Source organism: Atta colombica, unplaced genomic scaffold (genome assembly GCF_001594045.1).
Source record: "Atta colombica isolate Treedump-2 unplaced genomic scaffold, Acol1.0 scaffold77, whole genome shotgun sequence".
Classification (NCBI taxonomy): domain Eukaryota; kingdom Metazoa; phylum Arthropoda; class Insecta; order Hymenoptera; family Formicidae; genus Atta; species Atta colombica.
This window is the reverse complement of record NW_017259569.1, coordinates 243,967-265,153: the sequence shown is the minus strand read 5'-3', so window position 1 is coordinate 265,153 and position 21,187 is coordinate 243,967. Positions and strand designations below refer to the sequence as shown.

The 21,187-nt window shown below is 34.7% G+C and overlaps 1 protein-coding gene across 6 annotated transcripts in view; it reads left to right on the top strand.

Annotated features, from left to right (window-relative positions):
• LOC108692564 (heparan-sulfate 6-O-sulfotransferase 2) overlaps window positions 1–21,187 on the top strand; it is a 199,525-nt gene that overhangs the window by 35,893 nt on the left and 142,445 nt on the right. For all 6 annotated transcript variants that reach the window (XR_001931991.1, XR_001931992.1, XR_001931994.1 and 3 more), the window contains one exon: window positions 11,105–11,284. Coding sequence is in view for 2 of the 6 variants with exons in the window: in XM_018200872.1 (XP_018056361.1) it covers window positions 11,105–11,284 (180 nt within the window). In the remaining 4 variants the exon portion in view is untranslated. The remainder of the gene's footprint in view (window positions 1–11,104; window positions 11,285–21,187) is intronic.

Here is a 21,187-nt window from a genome sequence, read left to right as displayed (position 1 = left end):
CGCACGCATGCACGCACGTACATACGCACGCACGCACGCACGCACGCACGCACGCACGCACGCACGCACGCGCGCGCACACACACACACACACACACACACACACACACACACATTTTGAGCATCTACGATGCGACAAACTTATAGTTGCACACACTGCTTGGATATGCTCTTTATCACCATTTCAATAGGTATGTTGGTAGAAAGTGAATCAACATCTAAAATTAAACAGAAATTAAACAGCAATTATTTCTTATTTGTTTGTTATTTAGTTTGTTAATCAGAAACTATTTTGAATATTATTATTATTATTATTATATATTGTATTTTCTTTTTTTTACTAACATGAAAAAATATGGCATTAAAAAATTCTGAAAAAATTCTCAGAATTTTATGAGAAAATAACAAACAATTTTTGTCTTTTGTTGTTTTTCTGTAAAGTTGATAGTATTTGAGAAAAAAATTATTGAAGACCAATATTCGGCAATTTTTAATAATTTATATTTTGTTAACTATTACAAAAATTGCAAAATGGTAGATGACTTTTCGACTCAATTTAGTCCGCTCTATCTGCCTACGAACGTCGGATGAATTATCGGACATCCTACATGTACACACACACGCACGCACGCACGCACGCACGCACGCACGCACGCACGCACGCACGCACGCACGCACGCATTATCCGCGCACTATCTAGAAATTAAAGTACCGTCTGTCACGCCTTCGAAGAATTGATAAACTTTGAGTGAATGTAACTTCTACAAATACTTTTATTTATACAAAAATTTTTGAATGTCTCATTTTGGCCATTTTTGTAAAAGTTACTGAGAGGTGATGCTTTAATTTCCATGGATAGTATATTTGTATACGTTTGTAATATTGGATTTATGAAATAATAGTGCAATTACTAGCCAGCACCAATTTCCATTAGTCCATTGTCTTCGTTTATTTATTTGCATTTGCGATTTGTAATAATTATATCATCCAAATAAACCAAAACGTGCGGCTCTAACTGAAGATTCAGGACGGTATCTAGTAAATGCTGGAATGTGATCGGTGCTGAATGTATCAGTCCGAATGGCATAATTGTGAACTGGTACAGCCTTTTTACCCAATATAGTGGATGCAGTAACTGATTTGCTCTCCAGTATTAATGCTATCTAGTAGCCATTCTTAGGATCCAGTAAGATATCGTGCTCCGCATAGTTTATCTAGTGTCGTGGTTTTGCGGAAGCGGATAGGCATCTGATCACCTCATTCTCGCAGCAGAAATTAATATAAAATTAATACAAAAAAATGTATTTTTCCCGTTTTTCTTCTTCACGATGACCACCGCAATTTCATGAGCTTAGTCGGTTCTATGACGCCATCCTACACTATTTGTTCGATTTTGGGCTGTATGGTGTGGTTTCGGAGACAGTATCTTCATTTAATTGCGATTTGACGCGTATTTGGTGTTGCGCGCAATGAGTGGAGATGCTTTGCACGATATCAAATTTCAGCAGTTTTACGTCGAAAAATTTTTGTAGCTGCCGGTCTTCGCTTTCGGTTCTCCGGGTTCCTTCATTGAGGTGACAGTAACTGATCGGATAGCTAACAGTCCGTGGAGGAACTCGCGAAGCTTAATTTCACCCATAAATCGACACCGATTAATGCCGCGCTCTTGAGAATCAGCATTACGCAGAACATGTGCCAAACACGTGCCGGTTGTCGATCATGATAGATATATTAATGTGGCCAGGCAGTAATCGTTTGGCCATGTCGGCGAGTTGAATTTCTTTTGCTTTCCTCTCTATACTAAAATGCAATACCTCTAAATTGCACATAGTATCGTTATTAATAAAAGATATTTCCGAGCCGGTATCTACTGATGTTTCTAACTTTATATTTTCGACACATGTCAACCTGCAGCCGAAGCGAATTTTACGCTGATAACTAGAGAATGGCTGGGAACTCCTGATCGGTAGCCTGTTTCCCGGCGATGACAATTCTTTGTTAGTACCCCATCCTTGCCGCACTGCGAGCAGAATTTTTTTGGACGGCGCCTACATTCGAGTGTGCCCTCTCTGCTTGCAGCGCCAGCAACACTCATCGTAGTCATATACTGCGGCTGCAATAGGGATTTTATGAGCGGATTCTTTCGATTTTTTTCTCCGCTTTTTCGAAGGCTGTGAAGTGTTCGCAGGTTGCGGTTTAAATCTTGTATTGACCATACGTCGGTATGTCGGATACGCCACTGATAGGAGAAGTATAATACATATTCTGGTAAAGATATTCCAATTGTTGTTGTTCCGTCGTTATTTATATTATTCCAACGCAGTTCATCGGGCCTATTAATGCTGTGAGATATTTAAAAAAAAGTTTCCCTCGGCTTCTGTTTGCACGCGTAAACGTCTTCTAATAATTAGAATTCATCTGCATGTGGTAAAAACGAGGCTTTAAAACTAGTGACGAAGTTGCCCTAGTTTTTCCATCGCTTACGATTTCCTCGGCATCACATGCGTTTCTCTTTAGCAGTACCGATATTTCTTTGAAGAATTAATGATCGGTGAGCTCTAATCTTCTTTGAGCTCTTTACGCTCTTTTATCTTTTTAAGTATGCCTACGGGTCTATGCTCCTTCAAATTGAAAATTCCATTTATGTAGTCACAAATATTACGATGCGTTTATTTTATTAAATAAAATAGAAGCAATAATAACACCAAAGAAAAACAAAAATGATGACTGCGCTCTAAAAAAAAAGACAAGGATCTGGAACGCAAAAAGAAGAGAAATTATTTTGGCAAACACACGAAAACGTAAAGTCGATTCAAGAATGATCGGAGTCAATTCACGTGCATTCACACCGTCAATCAGAACATTCTATCACGGGGCTTTGAACAGAGAATTCCATAGCGGGACACTCTTTTTCTAACGGCGCATGCAAATACATACGATCTCATCACACAGAATGATATATAGACGCGAGAGCGTCTTACCATTGATTCAAAGATTTCCAACGCAAACGCGACTAATTTCTCGCATCGAGGACAAATAAGACAATATCATGTACTAAGAACGAACATATCACACTTTTCACGCATCAAGAGCGAACATACAGCGATGATAGTACACGCCAAGAGTTATCACGACACACCAAGCTTGCGAGAATACGAGAGTGTTGCAAGACATCTTACAGGCAGACCCCCGTTTGTTGCGATATTCTAAATTAACGATCAGCGCAACACAATTCGCCCCGCGGCGTGTACACGCGAATTTCCATGTTGAGTCACGAAAATCTTAGCCCTCGGAGTTTGCTCCCATGCCGCGCTCAAAATATACGAAAAGATGGCTCTTCCAACTCGTCAAGACTGCAATCCCTAGGAGGCTCGTATCCGTAGTTCGAATCTATCCCCGATAGCCTCTTGCAAGTATCTCGGAAGATTCCCACGTTTGGCGCCTGCCACGCCGTACTCCATACACCAAAACATGTTGCTTATGGCGGACTTTACACTAACGCAAAATTGATATGCCGATGACAAAATGCGAGGATAATTCCATGCTACGTTGCATGCTACTTTACACAAGTATAACGCAAAAGGGTAATCTCACCAATAATTTCCTTGTCGCATGGAATGAACTTCGGGATCTCTCGCTCATCAGAAACGTTTGCCAGTCCAGAACGTCTACGTCGGTAGGCGGCTCGAAATGGAAGAGAACGAGCAAGATCCCAGTCTATACGCAATCAATTCGCTAGCTCCCCCCCCCCCTCCCTTCCACTGAAAATGCGCAGTCACGTCGTGTATTGTCGCGACCAATTAGCAGGCTCGCGGCCCTTTGTGTGTAAGATCGTGTGTGGCGGAGTTTTGTGGGGCGCCTCGCGGCTTCGCGGATTTTTCTTCTCCGCTGGCCGTCTTCGGTCGCGTTCCGATATCGAGGCCGAGCTTAACGACCCTTACGTTGATTCCTGCGATTCGCCTATTACTTTAATGTGCGGGATCCTCTCTTGCTCGTCATGCATCCCTCGAGCCTGGGACACCGCTAAGTCCTTTAGCGGCAGTGAACGTCGCTTCCTTCTATCTCACTGACTCCGCGCTTTCCGTCTCCGGTGCGCGACAGTTCCTAAAATCCTAATCTCCTTTTCGCCACCAATGGTGGTTTCCTTCCTCGCCGGTTCTTCGCTCGGTGAGGTTCCCATTTATTTCACATAAAATAAAATAAAGGCTGGGGATTAGTAAAATAAATCATTCAATTGACGGCCCCCTGAAGATTTCGCTCACCCGCTCGAGCTAGGCGCGGATCCGCGCTTTGTGAGATCGCTGCGGAGGATCGTTGTGGCGCTGCAGCGAAACTGCAAAATCATAAGAGCTACCGGTACTTTTAAAGGGAAACGCGCAGACGCAGTGCCGAGGAAACCATAAGCGAAAACTAGGATGACACTAGTTTTAAAGCGTTTTTCACATTCAGACGAATTCCAGTTATTAAAAGATATTCACGCGCATAAACAGAAGTCGGGGAAACTTTTTTTTAAATATTCCACATTAATTGATGAATCGCGTCGGAATAAGGAACCGCGATGGAACAGTGAAAATTGCAGTATCTTTACCGGAATATGCATTTCTTCTATAAGTGGCTTACGAGAGCATGACATACCGACGTGCAGTCAATACAAGATTTAAGCCGCGAAGCCGCAACCTACGCCTCACAGTCAAAAAAAACGGAGGGAAGAATCTACTCTGTTGTAGCCAATATACAACGATGAGTGTTGCCAGTGCTGCAAACAGAGGAGGCACACACGATTCGAATATAAGCGCCTTCCGAAAAAATTCTGTTCGTAGTGCGGCAAGAATAGAATACTAACAAAGAACTGTCACCTGCCGCCGGGAAATTGATCACCGACCGGGGAAATCGTCTCCTGGTCATCAGCGTGAAATTCGCACTTCGGCCGCACGTCGAAAATATAAAGCTCGAAGCTCGAATTAGTAAATACCAACTCGGAATCATTTATTAATAACGATATTGTGACAACAAAAGGAACTACATTTCAGTATAGAGAAGGAAGCAAAGGAAGTTCAACTCGTTGATGGCCAAATGACACTGCCCGACCATGTTAATATACTTCTAATGGTCGGCAACCGGGCACGTCAAGCACTTGTTCCGCGTAATACCGTTGTTCAAGAGCGCAGTATTAATTGGCGTCGATTTATAATTAAGTTTCGCGATTCTGACCGGCTAATACAAAGCTAGTACAAAAATTTCTCGACGTAGAGCTGCCTATATTTGATAGTAAGGCTTCACGTGTTGCGCACATCAAATACGCGTCAAATCGGGAATCCGCCCGATTAAACAAAGACTACCCATGAAACTCTGCCATACAGTCCATAATCAAAGTCGAACAAATAGTGCAGGACGTCATCATAGAACCGGCAGCAAGTCCGGTAGAGTAGGGCTCTCCGATAATCAAGAAGGAAAACGGACAAAATAGATTTTATATTAATTTCTGCTGCGTGAATGAAGTGATCGAACCAAACGAACGCCTATCCGCTCCCGCAAATAACCGCGACACTAGATAAACTGCGTGGAGCACGATATCTCACGCTCGATCTCAAGAATGGCTATCATTAACACCGGACAGCAAATTAGTTATTGCAATTCTATTCAGTCTCGATCATAACACTGGGTAGAGATTTTTCTGCCTCTGCCGATTGTTCTCGGCTGCCGAGTATCGCTTCACAGATCTGCGTTCTTCGAATATTCGAATATTTACTGCGATCTTGTTCATATTGGCATATATACGCGGATAATGCAATCTGCATTATCAGCTGCAGAGAGCGTATCAGTAATCACGCATACTAAATAAATATATTTTATCATACATTTAACTTTTAATAAATAAATGTATTTTTATTAAAGAAATAAATTTAATCAGAAAAAGTTTTTGCTAAATAGAAATTATATTTTTAATTTTTTGCATCTTAAGTAATGTTAAGGTATTATTCCGAGAAATTGAGTTTCTACAGATTTTTTTGAAATTTGGATATTATGTTTAAAATAATTTTATCTATATATGGTTAAAGTTTCAAAAATTCAATTTCGAGTTCCCAAACTATAGCGACGCCGAAATGGAAATGTTCACCTTCAAAATTTCAGCATTTAATATGTAAACTCCAATATATTATATTACCAAGTATTGCCAAAGTAATGTTTTAGTACTTTGCGGCAAAAATCTTCTACAATTTTTTCTTTAAATAAGTATAATATAGAAATAAGTATAAGAAATAAGTATAATATAGAAATATTATTGGAATCTTATTTAAAAAATGAGGAGGCCTAGAGTGGTGCCATTTCTTTTATTAGAGTAGTGTAAATTTGCAATTTGATGGAATTCTTCTTCTTGCATGCCGAGTGACAAGACATGCTGTTGTCACATTTCAACTGTCTTCAGTGCAGATATGACATGCGTGCGTGCGCACGTACGTGCGCGCGTGTGCGCTCGCTTCAAAAGTTTCTCTCTCTAAAGAGCACACGCGGAGAGATATTCATAGGTTGTATGCGATTTTAATTTTTTAGCATGAGCGTAACTTGAAAAATACTTTAATAAACAATTCTTCACATTGAGAGAATTATTGTCCAGTTTTCAAAAAATCAGTTTAATATTCTGTTTAATATGAATTCTTTCTCTGTAGAAATTGTATCAGATATTAAACTAATAGGAAAATACTACACATTTTTATTTTCATTAGCCATTTTATTTTCATTAGGCTGCCTTTATATTTTCCCATAACAGAAATTTAAATATGAGATAAATATTGATAGATATACGTGCATAGGTAAACGAAAGATATAATATTGCCGTGTCGTGTTTATATTGTGTTGTTACTTTTTAAAATCGTAGCATGTGCTTGATTTTTGTCATGTTTTTACCATCATGCATATAAATTCGATTTCTGACATTTGCCAATATAATATAATGATATCACAGTATACTGCCTCAATATGAAATGTTCAAAATGTACTGTTTTTATTTCCAAGAATTCTGTTTAATTTTTGCAAATTTTTTTATAATTTATCTTGATATTGAAATTATTCGTTTTCTACTGCACATTTCTACCGATACTAACTGAGATGGCAGATCATGCTCGGTTACTATCCGAGTTCTACCAACATAGTATGTAGTACACAAATAGTAATATATGATCTTGGCAGTCTTGGCTATCTAGGTAGAAATCAGTCCCTATAGAACACAGAATGTTGAAAGAATGCTACTGAGATGTTGCAATATTGAATGTTGATATGTCAATATTTTATCAATGTTGTATCTATATTGGTCTTCTACATTGATTGTTAATGTTGTTGCAATATTGAAACAATATTGAACAAATTGAACCATCAGTTGAACCTTTATTGATTTTTCCACATAAATTGTTGATGTTGCTGTAACGTTGAAACGACATTGAATAAATTATATATTGAAATCTATTTTATTGTGTAAAAAATAAACAAAAGTAAAATGTCATGTAAATAGAAAATTTAAATCATTTAAATTGATCTTTTAACGAAATTTATCTCTAAGCGACATATGTCTACGTGAGAATCGGCCGCGCGTGCAGAATGTGATATTGTTTGTGTTGACCGATTCGATATACGACGTCGATTCATGATCTTTCTATATATCTATATGTCACTACATCTTCTATATATCTATATGTTATACATCACTAACATTTAATGTTCGTGGATCATTGAAACAACAATTCTCGTAAATTGCAGAGGTTTGGCACCATTAGATGGGATACAAGATTGGATGAGTGACTGCTTAGAAAAGAAGGAAACTAATTCCCAAATGAGGGAAAGCGTTTTTTTTTTTCAATTATAATTTTATCGTGCGTGTTTCGGAATATGATGTTAATCACACATATAATAATACTTAAGTATTTTAGTAATAAAATTGAATTAATTAATGTGCGAAAAATGTTTTATGTCTTACGGACGTTGCAATTCAACGTTTTTATAACGTCTCTTCAACATTGAATCTACACTTCGCGATGTTGTTGCAATGTTCACAATGTTTCAATTCAATGTTTTTGAGATATTGGACATGTTCAAAAGCTAACCTGCTCACCAAGCAAATTAATATGATTGGTTGTTACTTATAGATTCAATAAGAGTTGCAACATGAAAAAATCGCATTTTGATTGGTCCGGCATGTTTCAACAATTCCCACCTATATTTGAATATTCCACCTATATTTATATTATTCTTAAATTTCAATAACATAATTAATATTAATTATTTTAAAAATTATTTTAAAAAATTATTAACAAATAGATTTCTTACATTACAATGCATAAATCGAAATAATGCCAGAAAAATTGTTTATTTTAACCTATTTTTTTAATAAAATGATTTAAAAATTTAATTGTGTACTTTGAAACGAGAATTAAAAATGACAAAAAGTGAACAAGCTCATTAGAATATTTATAATTTCATTAGTTAACATCTAATAAATTTACTCAATTTTATAATTTTCACATCGTTTCAATTTGATAAAATTGCGTAGAACTAATTGCCTTGATCTTAACATGTTATCAATTTTGTAATTTTGATTGACATTAAAAGGTTTTTAGCGTTAATAATTTTAATTTTTTTAAAATTGCTAATTTAATATTTGAGGCATGCATATAATTAGTGTATTAATTACGTACATAAAAAAGTGAAAGAAAGATTTATAATAATTGTATTTTTAATGAAATATATGTTTTTAATTTTTAAATAATAAATTTATGTAAATATTATTTAACTTCGCAGAGAAAAGAATTTGCTGTTGCAATCAATTTTTCACACCATTTTCCCAACATCTTTTGCTAACATTTTTCGCTTATAAAGCACGACATTCGGTATTTCGAGGAAATGCTTTCATTATGTGTCCTTTGGCTACTAAATTATTGCAAAATAGAGTTGCACACCTAATCATTTTTAATAATTATCAGTATAATCAAGTACAACATATGTACACGTGTTCCGTCAGCGTAGGTTTAGATCATTATGTTAGAGATGTGTTAAGGTTTAGACAAAGATATAATATATTTCTCTCTCTGTTAGCGATTTTATTACAATTACTACCCTGTATACAAAAAGTCGATTCGTGTTAGCTTGTGTCGCGACTTTTATTATAGGATCTTTAAATTCAACCAATCACATTCAATCGCTTGGCGAGCAAGCTAGCTGCTTTATCTTCGGATTGAACGCACTCATCAACATTAGTGCGCGCGCCAATGCTGCCTACTCCATGATTGGCTCTGCCGCTTTGTTGTGAAAGCGGTGAAAGAAGTGACATCATACTTTACAATTGACCTGCTTGCAGACGTGATAATAGCGTATTATGGAGAGTGAAATTAATTTAATTCATGAAACTAATTTAATTTAATTTAATTTAATTAATTCTTAATCTGTTAAAACCCTTTATTATTCTGAAGAATCCATCAATCCATATCATCTCGTTTAAAGTTTGTGCTCCAGTAATATCGTCTTTGCTCATGAATTTCAATTTACTTTATTATGAGCACATGTTCAGAAATTCAAGCTATATCTCTAGAATTCATTCTCTTTTCAATTCATTCTCTTTCGCAGAACGAGTTTTTTACAATAAATAATGCATGAAATCATGAATGAAAATATGTCATTAGAACTTTTGGTATATAAAATAAATGAATAAAAATTCATATACAAATACATTTTATGTTCAAATTAATCTAAAAGTGCTATTATGAAATTGTATAGGGTGTATCTGAAATAATGTCTACTATACTCTGAAATAATGTCATAGTGCTGTTCTTAATAAAAAAAACTGAGTCGAAAAGTCCTCTACATTTCGCAATTTTTACAATATGCAAGTAGTAAGGTAGTTATTTCATTATAAAATACTTAGATCACTTCACACACATGCATGCACGCACATACTCATGCACGCACATTGATAGTGACGCGCATTTTTAAAATCACGTCATTTCCGATTTCACAACATCATGCCAGAGCTTTGCCTGATTTCTATCTAGAGGATCTCTATTAATCTCTCTTCTTATCGAATCATTTTGAGCTTTTGGGCATCTTTACTACTAGCTCCGATTCCTGTGGCAACTGACTCCAAAACTTTCATAATTACCACTTGGAAAACTAGGAAAACCGAGAAGAATCAAGGAAATTGAAATTGGTCATGGAAAATCGGGAAAAATGTAAAAAAATTTGGAATTTTGAAATTTGCTCACAATTTCCTTAAATTGCTCCTATTCCAAATAATTGTTATAATTTTTCAATATTATATCTTTATAGTTATTGTAAATACATTCAAAACTTGCATCTTGTAAATGATTTTAATAAAATAATTAAAAAATATAGATTTTATTCAGTATTTTTATTCGATCCTCCTTTTTCATAATTGCATTCTTTTTTCTAATACTAATTTATTTTTTTGTTGGCTTAAATTTGCATTCAAAAATTTTTTTATTATGCCTTTTTTGCATGTTTTTAATAATAGACTAGCTTTCCTTTGACTCTAAATCTGTTAAAATTTACATATGTTTATGTTTATTTTCATCTGGAAAATCTCAGAAAAGTCAAGGAATTTTAAAATTCATTTTCTGATTTTATTTTTTCAATCCCAGCAATCCTGATTTTATTTTTTAAATCCTAGCTCTCTCTCCCTGAGGAATAGCAGATTGAATCCCACTTCTGAAGCTGTAAGAAATAAACGAAAACACGAGAAAAATCAAGACGCTTTGAGATTCGAACCGAGACTTGATCTTCATGTTGATAGACTTCTGTTCTGCCAACGAGTCACATAGACACTGACTCTGATAGTTTCTTTGTTGTACTTCCTCTAAATTTCTTACAGCACTCTTTCTCTTTTCATTTTGTACGCGGCTGTTTCCTATCAGATAATTTTCTGTCGTGACCTCTTCTATAGTAAACACATTGTACTTGTATTTGTGACTTGTTATTAATATAAGAAAGCAAATTAACTTGACGTTTTTAAGATTTTAATAATAGATAAGAAATGAGGAACAAAACTATTGATACAGTTTAAGAGATTTTGTTTAATAATGAGATTATTTATATTTGACCAGTTTATGGAATGCCCTTACAATTTGGCAAGAAATCGTCAAACAAGAATGCTGGCAGACTTATCGATAGTTGGCTGTTATAACTCCACTCTTAGCAAAACTGATAAAGAACGTCTAATATTGGCTAGCGCTAAACACAACTTACAATTTATGCCTTTCTTCATGTTGACTGAATACCAGAAGGTATGTATATATTAAAATATACACAATTTATTTTTATTGTTATTGTCATTATTATTTTTAGATAAATATATTATTGTCTACTATAACTTTTTGTTACAATGCTCATTTATCATATAACTTAACTATAAAACTTTTTTTATTTAGTGTATTTATATAGTGTATTAGCATTCAACAATTGATACACTTGGAGGCGAGAGAACGCTTCATGTAAAAAAAAGATCCCTTTTAGAGTGAGATTTTATTTATGCGTTTTTGTCATACGACAATTGTGTGCAGGACAGAGAAGTCCTCGGAGAATCTATTCTATAACAAATCAATAAGTTTAAAAAATTTCTCATACGGTAAAAACGCACAAATAAAATCCCTTCTTTATCCTTATTCTGAGCACTTGATATATGTTATTGGTAACTTTCTGTTAAATTATCTTAATTTTATCAATGCGTGTAAACATGTCTGTTTAATTAATCATCTTGGTTATACTAGCGTGGTACACTATTCTTTAAATGCATTGCCGAAATTAAGATAATTTAAGAGAAACTTATTGGGTGTACAACTTTGCTTCCGCCGTTTTTTTCCGAAATTCGAGGCTTTATTGTAAAAAATTGGTTATACATTTATGATTCAAAGTATTGTCTATCGCTGGCCACTACTTTCTCCCATCTTTCGGGTAGCGTACGAATCCCGCGTCGAAAAAACTGGTCATCTTTTGAGGCTATTCACGAATCGATTCAATTTTTTACTTCTTCATAAGCCCGGAAGTGCTGGTCAGCCAGGCCGTGTGCCATTGATCGAAACAAGTGATAGTCAGAGGGAGCAGTCTGGAGAATACGGCGGGTGGGGTAGGACTTCCCATTTCAACGTTTCCAAGTATGTCTTGATCACTTTCGCAACATGGGGTCGAGCATTCTCATGCTGCAAAATCACTTTATCGGGTCTCTCGTTGTATTGCGGCCGTTTGTCTTTCAATGCTCGGCTCAAACGCATCAATTGCGTTCGATCGCCTGTGATTTGTTTCAGTTCGGTTTTAACAGTTCATAATACACTACGCCGAGCTGGTCCCACCAAATACAGAGCATGACCTTGGATGTCAAAATCAAAACCGTCAAAACCGTTCTTGAAGCGTTGAAATCACTCACGACACGTTCTTTCATTAATAGCGGCCTCACCATAAGTATTTGAGAGCATTCGATGAGCCTCAGCCGCAGATTTCTTCATATTGAAACAAAAAATTAAAATCTCCCGCAAATGACGAGAATTTGGCTCGTAAACTGACATTTTCAATCGAGAATAACTTTATGATGCAGACACAAATCGACTAATGTTTCTATGGGGTTATGTTGACAGATGCCCAAGTTTATTGTATGACGTCTATGATCTATTTATTTCGACCACCACTTACCGCTAAAGCCATCTATAGGAAAACGGCGGAAACAAAATTGTACACCTAATACTACTAATGATTTTTCTATGAGTAGAAGCGTTTCAAGATTATCTTCACTTTTTAAAATAAAATTGATTTTTTTACACATATGATTCCTTTAATTATTTTGCATATAAAAGTATTGATGATATAAAATTAATGATATAAAAAAAAATCAATAGTTTACATTTATAATATTCTTGAGACTTCCACAGATATTTTCTATATAAAGATTATGCATTTCGCGGGATTCCAGATTCTTGGAATGCCAATGTTTCGTGAACTTTGCAGTCCACATCATCAAGGCGAGCATCTGATACTGAGCTTCCTCTGGATCGTTCCTTTTTTATATTACGCTACTTGTTGGTGGAAGGAAAGAAGAGAATTGTAGGTAGGGGAGGGGGAGGGAAGATAGGGGAAATCGGTCAGTCTTCAATAACTGAGAGAATGGTTTTCCATATTTATGTTGTAGTCATTATCTCTATTTAGATTGTTAGGGTGTTTTTGTATCTTTATGGCTTCTCTATACTTTCTTGGTTTTTACATTTATTTTATACTTTATTTTGATATATTGACATAAAATATTAAATAACTCGTAAATTATTAATTTTTTATACATATCTTAATACTTTTATGAACAGAATAATGAAATGAATCAATTGGTGAAAAGAAAACACATAGCTTTAAAAAAATATGTATGCAAAAAGGATAATTTTTTAAATAAACAACTATGAGTTTTCTTTTTCATGCATCATAATAATGCGTAAAAATTTTTTACATTAAAAATTATATTCCTTCTGTCAGAAGCATTTTCTTTCAGGAAACTCTCATCAAAATAGCAAATTATAGCTTACATAAAAAATATATCTTTTTGCTTACAAATTTTAATTATAAATTTTTGTTTACAAATTTAAAAAATCTTTCTTTGTAAATTTAAACCTCTATAAGTCTCCTTTTAAAAAGATTTTTTTTTAACAATTTGTAGCAAAAAGATATTATACTTTATTATAAAAAGATATATTATATAATATTATATTATATTTTTTATGTAATCTGCTACTTTTTGAGAGTTCTCGTATTCCTTGTTGAAATTTTCCTGAAAAAAAATTCTTCTGACAGAAGGAATATGATTTTTAATGCAAAAAATATTTTCGCATTATTATATTACGTGAGAATATTACGCTATAGCGGCGAAGTCAGCGACATAGTAGCGCTTACTAATGATCCTCCTCCTCTTTCAATAATCCTCCGAAAGCATAACGGCACCTCATAATTGAATAAATTTGTGCCAGTCTTCTTTCCTGAATTAGTTGTTCAGTTTCATGAAGATTGACTTGATTGATCCGCCCACCTGGTGTTCGATGTGCTTCTAGGACGTTTCTCTTCCATTTTTCCCTCAACATTCATCCTCTCCATTGTCTTTGTACCTCTCGCCAAAATACTGAAGATAAAGATGATTAATTTTTTGTATCAGTCTGGAGCCAACCCTGAGTTCATCTAGTTCACCGACTGATTATGCAATGTTCAGTCCACGAAATCCTCAGAATGCGTCTGTACACCCTTAGCTCAAAGGCCTTTCTCTCTTCTTCTCAACCTTTTTCATAGTCCAAGTCTCCGCCGTGTAAGTGGTTATTGGAAAAATGAGGGCATTCAGTTTCAACTTCGTGTAAGTGTCCTTCTATATTCTTCCCAGCTTAGCAATGGCAGACCTCGCCATACTAAGTCTTTGGCGTATTTTTTCTCTCATTCTCCATCGTTTGTGATAAGCGATTTCAAGTAGATAAATTTATTGACAACCTCATACCTGGCTTCCGAACGTGCGACAAGTTCTGTCAATTCATCACCTTTAATGCTAAGCTATATGCCTCGCTTATTAATCGTAATTTATTCATGATGTCCTCCATTTTCTCTGCACTCGTCGCAACTATGAGGGTATCATCCACATATCGTAAATTACTAATCTTCCTTCCCCCAATCAATATGCCTCCTTGTATTTCTCTAAAATCTACCTCATGACATATTCGCTGTAGATGTTAAAAAATGAAAGGGACAGGATACAGCCCTGTCTTATCCCGCATGTACTTGAAAGTTATTTGAATATGTCTGGTCTATTCGAGTCTTGCTATATTTTCCTGATATAAGCTGCGAATCATTCGGATCATATTTCGGTGTTCTCATCTCTTCCAAAATTTTCCAGCAGATTCCATCTCACCTTATCAAACGCCTTATTATAGTTAACAAAACAAAGAAATAACCGAATAATTGCCTTCTCTAAGTTATCTGATATTTAGAATTTGTACTCTCGTACGCCTACCTGGGATAGGCCTCCGGCCTGTTCATCCGATATCTGTGGCAAAAAGAACAGTTTCAATCATCCGTGTATAATGTGCAGAAGGATCTTACTAGCGTGCGATACCAGTGCTACTATTGTATATATTCCAAAGGTGAACTATAGTTCATACATTCCAAAAGTGAGCCCTTTTTAAAGATGGGAACAAACATCGACTCCCACCAATCCACGGTCTCTCATACAATGTATGTTATATATTCTGTGGATATGAATTCATTCCTTTTTCTCTCATGGCTTTCAAGATCTCGGCTGTTACTGTTTCCGGAGATTTTTTTTGTTTTAAGAATTTTATTGCTCTTTCGACCTCTTCGCATTATGCCGGGTTCCTCTAGTGGGTATGCATCATTATCCATCGAGTCGTAATCATCCTCACAGTTCCTGGCAGTATCTCTTTCACCTCGATCAAATTATTAACCTCCACTCCTTGTTCGTTTTTGATTGTTTGTTCGCGGTATAAACTCTCTAGACAGATATTTGATTTTGTTGAACGGGATTCATGGTGGTTAGAATACCATTCAAATTCCACATATTGAGATATATTCATTTTTATTTCATCTGCTAGCTGTTTTTATATTCCGGTTTATTTGTTCAAGCCGTGTATGTTTACTATCGTCTCTGCTTCGGCTTTTCTCTGTTCAACAAGTTGTAATGTATTGTCAGTCATCCAATGCTTTTTTAAATAATTTTTGATTTAGAGCATTGATTCACGGCGTTTATAATCCTCTGTCTCCTGCCATCTGAGCAATCTCCCATTTCTGGTATCCTCTTATGTTCCAAAGCGATTCGGAATTGTTCCGGGTTTCATCAACTGTCATTTCATGCTGAATTCAGGTTGTTTTTTCAATTTAATTCTAAACTTAGCCATAGCAGATTGTGGTCTGAGCATCTGCATCACGCTTCATCTTTGCATTAAATATTGAGGATCCTTCCATCTAAATCTAATTAGAAAATAATAAATTTAGTTTTTTGTGTGGTCATCGGGACTTCTGTTGATAGATATCTAGGATGATGTTTAAAGACGTTGACACACACACACACACATACACACAAGTCAATTTATTCTCAATAGCGAAATCTAACAGTTGCTCCTCCCTGTCATTTCTCTCTCCAAGATCATACTTCCCCACAATTGATACTTTGTCCTCTGCGGTCTTTCTGACTTTCGCATTAAAATATTTATTACAGACTCTTTGGCCGGTATTTTGGTTGCTAACTGTTTTATGACAGAGTTTATTCTTTCCACCTTTGCTTCTGAGGTCGACATAAATACTTGTATCAAGTGAAGTCGTGTTGGTTTCGCGTCTAGAGTCATCACGATGAGTCGATCGCTGATCGGGGCGATATTCGTACACATATAGGATCAGCTTCTTGCTGACGATAAACGCCATCTCATTTCTTCTTGTTTCTTTGGTTCTCGAGATATTTATTGCGAGATTTATTGGTTCAATGTTTGAAAGTATCCTTTTTCTTTCCAGTGAGTCTCAGCTATTTCACATATGTCCAGTTTTTCGAAGTTTTACAAGTTCTCTTTTTCGAAGTTTCCCTTGTAGCAGACTACGCATGTTCCAGGTAGCCAAATCAATCGATCCTCAGTTGACATTTCTCTTCCAGTCATCAATTTCGCATGCGGAACCTGGTCGTCTATCCTCGCATGCCCGGTCGCACATTTCACACCAAACCTATCCGAGCGCCGGTCTTTACCCGGTTCACCTAGTAATCCTAAATCCTTATCTTCATTTCAACATAGACGTGTGCTCAAGGGAAAATCGGATGGTTTCCTGTTGCCTTCCTGATTCTGATGCCGTTGATCTAATAATGATTCTTTAGGGATGATTTCTCCTCCCCAAGGTAACAAGCTCTACTCAACTCTTGGCTGAGTGGAGTGCTTATCCCGGCACACACTCGATTCCCCTCTGCGTCAGCCACCAATGGTGTTGTCTGCTCTTTCTCGCATGGAGGTGCAACTAGTATGCGTTACTAGTAATGCCGATTCTTAAAAAAAAAGATTGATTTTCGGAATCAATCCATTCTTTTAAGTTTTCGATTCTTAACATCGATTTACAATTGATTAAGCGGATAAAAAAAGGATCGATTCTGAATAATCGATTCTTTCGATTCTTTTCCCAGCAACCAGTCAGTTTCAAAAAAAAAAATAAGTTTGATTTTTTCAAATCTTTTTTTTAACACTTCATAAATAAGATGGATTAATGAATTAATTAACAAAATAATAAGATTTATATTATAAATAACAATATTTATATTATATAGACGAGATTTCTTACAATTACATTGTACTTTTGGTTGTGTATTATACATACGTATTAACATACATACGTATTATATACATACGTATTATCGACTTAAATATATTTTTAGTAGACTTAAGTATAAAGCTCATGGCATATACAAAAACATAAAGTAATCGCAGTAATCGCATCAGCTAATCACAATAGAGAACATAAAGTAAATTCTATTGTGATTGGCCGATTTACTTATTGCTACGCCTTATTGCCTTAAGTTTTTTTTATGTGTTCCTGACTTGAATCAGTAAACATTTTTTAACCATATTTTTTAATCATATTATTTAAAACTTAAATGGATTGTTTCATAACTTTTTAATAAATATTATTACATTGTGCTCTTTATGAGCGCGATGATCACATTTAAATTATTGCCTCACATTGAAATTATTATCTGAGAATAATTAATTTAAAATAACGTTTTTAATCCTCACAGAGAAACCTTATTTACAATAATATATGTAATAAAACAGTGAAAATTTACATATATTATTGTAAAGTTTATTTGAACTTTATTTATCCTACATCACAGTTCTCAATATTTATTCTTTAAAGAATTGAGAAAAATCAGCGTTGAGATTCGATTGCTAGATAATCTACTATGTTTTTCGGAAATAATGTTTCCGACGGTGCTGTACAATCTTTCAGATGAGATCGATGTTCCTAAAATTAATAGGAATTTTCTTATAATTTCATACAGATTTGGATATTCGTTAAAATTAAAATATTTATTTTGATATAAAGAGAAAGAGTTTTTATCTTTTAATTAGAAATTTGTTTAGTACAAAAATACAACATTAAACAAGTTACCATTATATCCACCATTATTTCGAAAAAACTTTTCTAATCGGAATTTGCTTTTGTGTTCTGTTTTTTCATGTTAGTTATATCCCTTTTAACAATTTGCAGACGAAAATTCAAAATCAGGATTATCGATAACATGATCATTTTTAGATGTAATTTCTTTTGGAAAAATTTGTTGAATTATTATAGGTTTATGCATTCACTTCAGGTGGTCTTTTTAGATTTGTTATATTGTTGAGGTACTTGTAAATTAATTATGCTAATATTATGCAACTTTGATATTGCATAGGAAATGAAATATTGATTAATCAAGTCTTTATCGGATTTAGGTGCCGCTTTATTGGCAATGTTTTTTGAAACAGTGCCAATTGATGCTTTTTACTTCCTACAGTTTACAAAGATAATATCAAGAACTTCTAAAAATTTAATATTTAAAATGATTTAAACTTGTACCATGACATACATATGACGTATATGTAACTGCATTCGCACACAACGATATTCCGTAATTCACTGCGAATATTGAAAATCAGTTACATTTACAGTTGTCGAATATGAAAAAACAGAGGAAAATGTAAAAAAAATGTTATTAACTGCAAATACTGAAAATCTATAGTATACATAAACTATACGTAAACTATAAAAACTGCATATGCGCATCATTGATGCGAATGAGCAGTTTTGTTTTTCTTATATTATTAGATAATGTGACTTTAGTGTTTACTGTAGAGTCTCTATAAGAGTCAACGACAATCTGAAATAAAATAGCGTCTAACAATGACTCTATTCTGAGAAGGACTTTAGGCCGGAATCATAGTCCATTCTTAAAGTTTATTCGCGTCACATGCTCCAACATGCTCCTAACATAATTCTTACTCACTCCAATGCGCTTATTAGAACTATATATGGCAGGAGCATGTTGGAGTGTGCGACACGAACAAATCTTTAATCTCAAGCAATAGCTTAAGATGCTAATATCTCTGATTGGTTCATGACATCTCAAGCTCTACTCAAGATCTACTTAGGATCATGTTGAATCTTCAACGTCTATGGATCCGCCTCTAGATTATTTACTACGTAGAGTCCCTCTACGGCACTTTGGTTCACTCTACGCAGATTATCGCCAATCGTCACGTTCACAATACTCAAAGTGGGGATATAATAGCATTGATAATCGGTTCCGTTATTTTACTTCAAAATTCAATGAAAATTTTTACAAGATCGTGAGACTTATATAAAGACTCTAGTTTATCGTATTTATATAGATATAGGTCTATATAGATCTATATAGACGATACAGGACTTGAGCCACTCACAGCGCTAGAGCAGTGGCAAAAATTCTAGATTCGGTAATTGGCGTCCAATCGCTTCGTTCGCCCTCCTTTTTAAAATTAATTTGTAAAAATTGATTTGTAAAAATAGAGAATCGTCAATACGATTTTCTGAAAAATTGGATCGATTCCGAAAGAATCGAGAGATAAAAAATCAATTTAAAATCGATTTTTCAAGAGCAAGAAAATCAAATCTCGATGCAAGTATCACTAAGGCACACTACTGAGCGCGCGGCTTACGGACGTGCGTCCGTTTAAAAGACGGTGCCCATTAGATTAGCTTTAATCCATAATAACTGCTTCATAAAGCACTATAGAAAAAATGACTCAGGACATTTCAACTCAATTTTAGATCAGGATTAGCAGACCAGGATTAGTGTTCGCTATATATATATATATATCATATTATATATTATGTCACGTGATACAGAGCGTTACTAAGGCGGTATTACTCCTCCAAACCACATTCTCGACAATGCGTATTGAATAGAGATTCCTTTCGGCGGCACGAATTCATGCAAGATAGCAAATAATTCTGTGAACGGTACAGTAAAAGAAGTTAATCACAACAAGCTGATCACAGTGATATTCGATTGTACACTGAGAAACCCATTTAGTTAAATCAAAGGATTTGTTCTCTATATTCAAACAAGAAATTAATTGATTCAAATGGATTTCTCAATGTACTTATGCTTTATCAAAATTCGACCTCAACCTCGATCGTGAGAATGACAAGAGCTATTACAATGGAAAACTCTACATGCGAAAATACTATGCGAAATCTAACAAAATCTTGACACTAAGATGCGATACAAAAATGTGACGCAACAATACGATACAGACTTTGCTGTGGCCGTGGTGGGCATGTATTTCTACATTTAAGCTGCGCGCAGGTTGATGAAGTAAGCTGAAAATTGGCCGAAATGTATATCCCAGCACTGTTTTATACAAATGATATATACAGTAAGCATTGATGTCTACCCGCTTGAAATTAGTTTCCTCTAATCATACACATCATATCTATCTATTCATTCATCATGACTATCAGGTTCGCCAACGTTACTTCGAAACTACATGTAATACATGAACAATTTTTTTATTTAAATTAAATTTTTTCACTTTATACGGTTAATTTTTTAATTTTTTGTGGTAACACTTAAATTGAGTAAGGTAATGCAATTTTGTGATAATGTTTTGAAGGAGAGTTAAATAACCACTATCTTAGTTGGAAGAGAAAATGTCTTTGAATGAATTGTGTTATAATAATTTCATTTAAGAGGAATTTAAACTATTGGAATTGGAATAGGAAGATCCTTCAATGAGATATATGTGTATTTAGGTTTCATTATATAAAAATTAAAGAATACCATTTGGATTATGTAAATAATAAAGATAGTATCACTTGGATTTTTCCATCACTTTTTATTTTGATAATAGAATTTAACTTGACGGCACAGTTGTTGATATCAATTTTTTGTACATATTATTAGATTAATATTCATTACTTATTTCATTACTTATTTGTATGATATAAAGAAATTTAACTTGGCGTCAGTTCTTGATATCAAATCTTACATTTTTATATAAAATCTTTTTCTATACAGTGTGTCTTTTTTATCCTTTTTTAAGATAATTTTTTTTATTCTCTCTCTCTCTCTAATTGTATTTTTCGTTAAATGGACAATATCACACGATTCT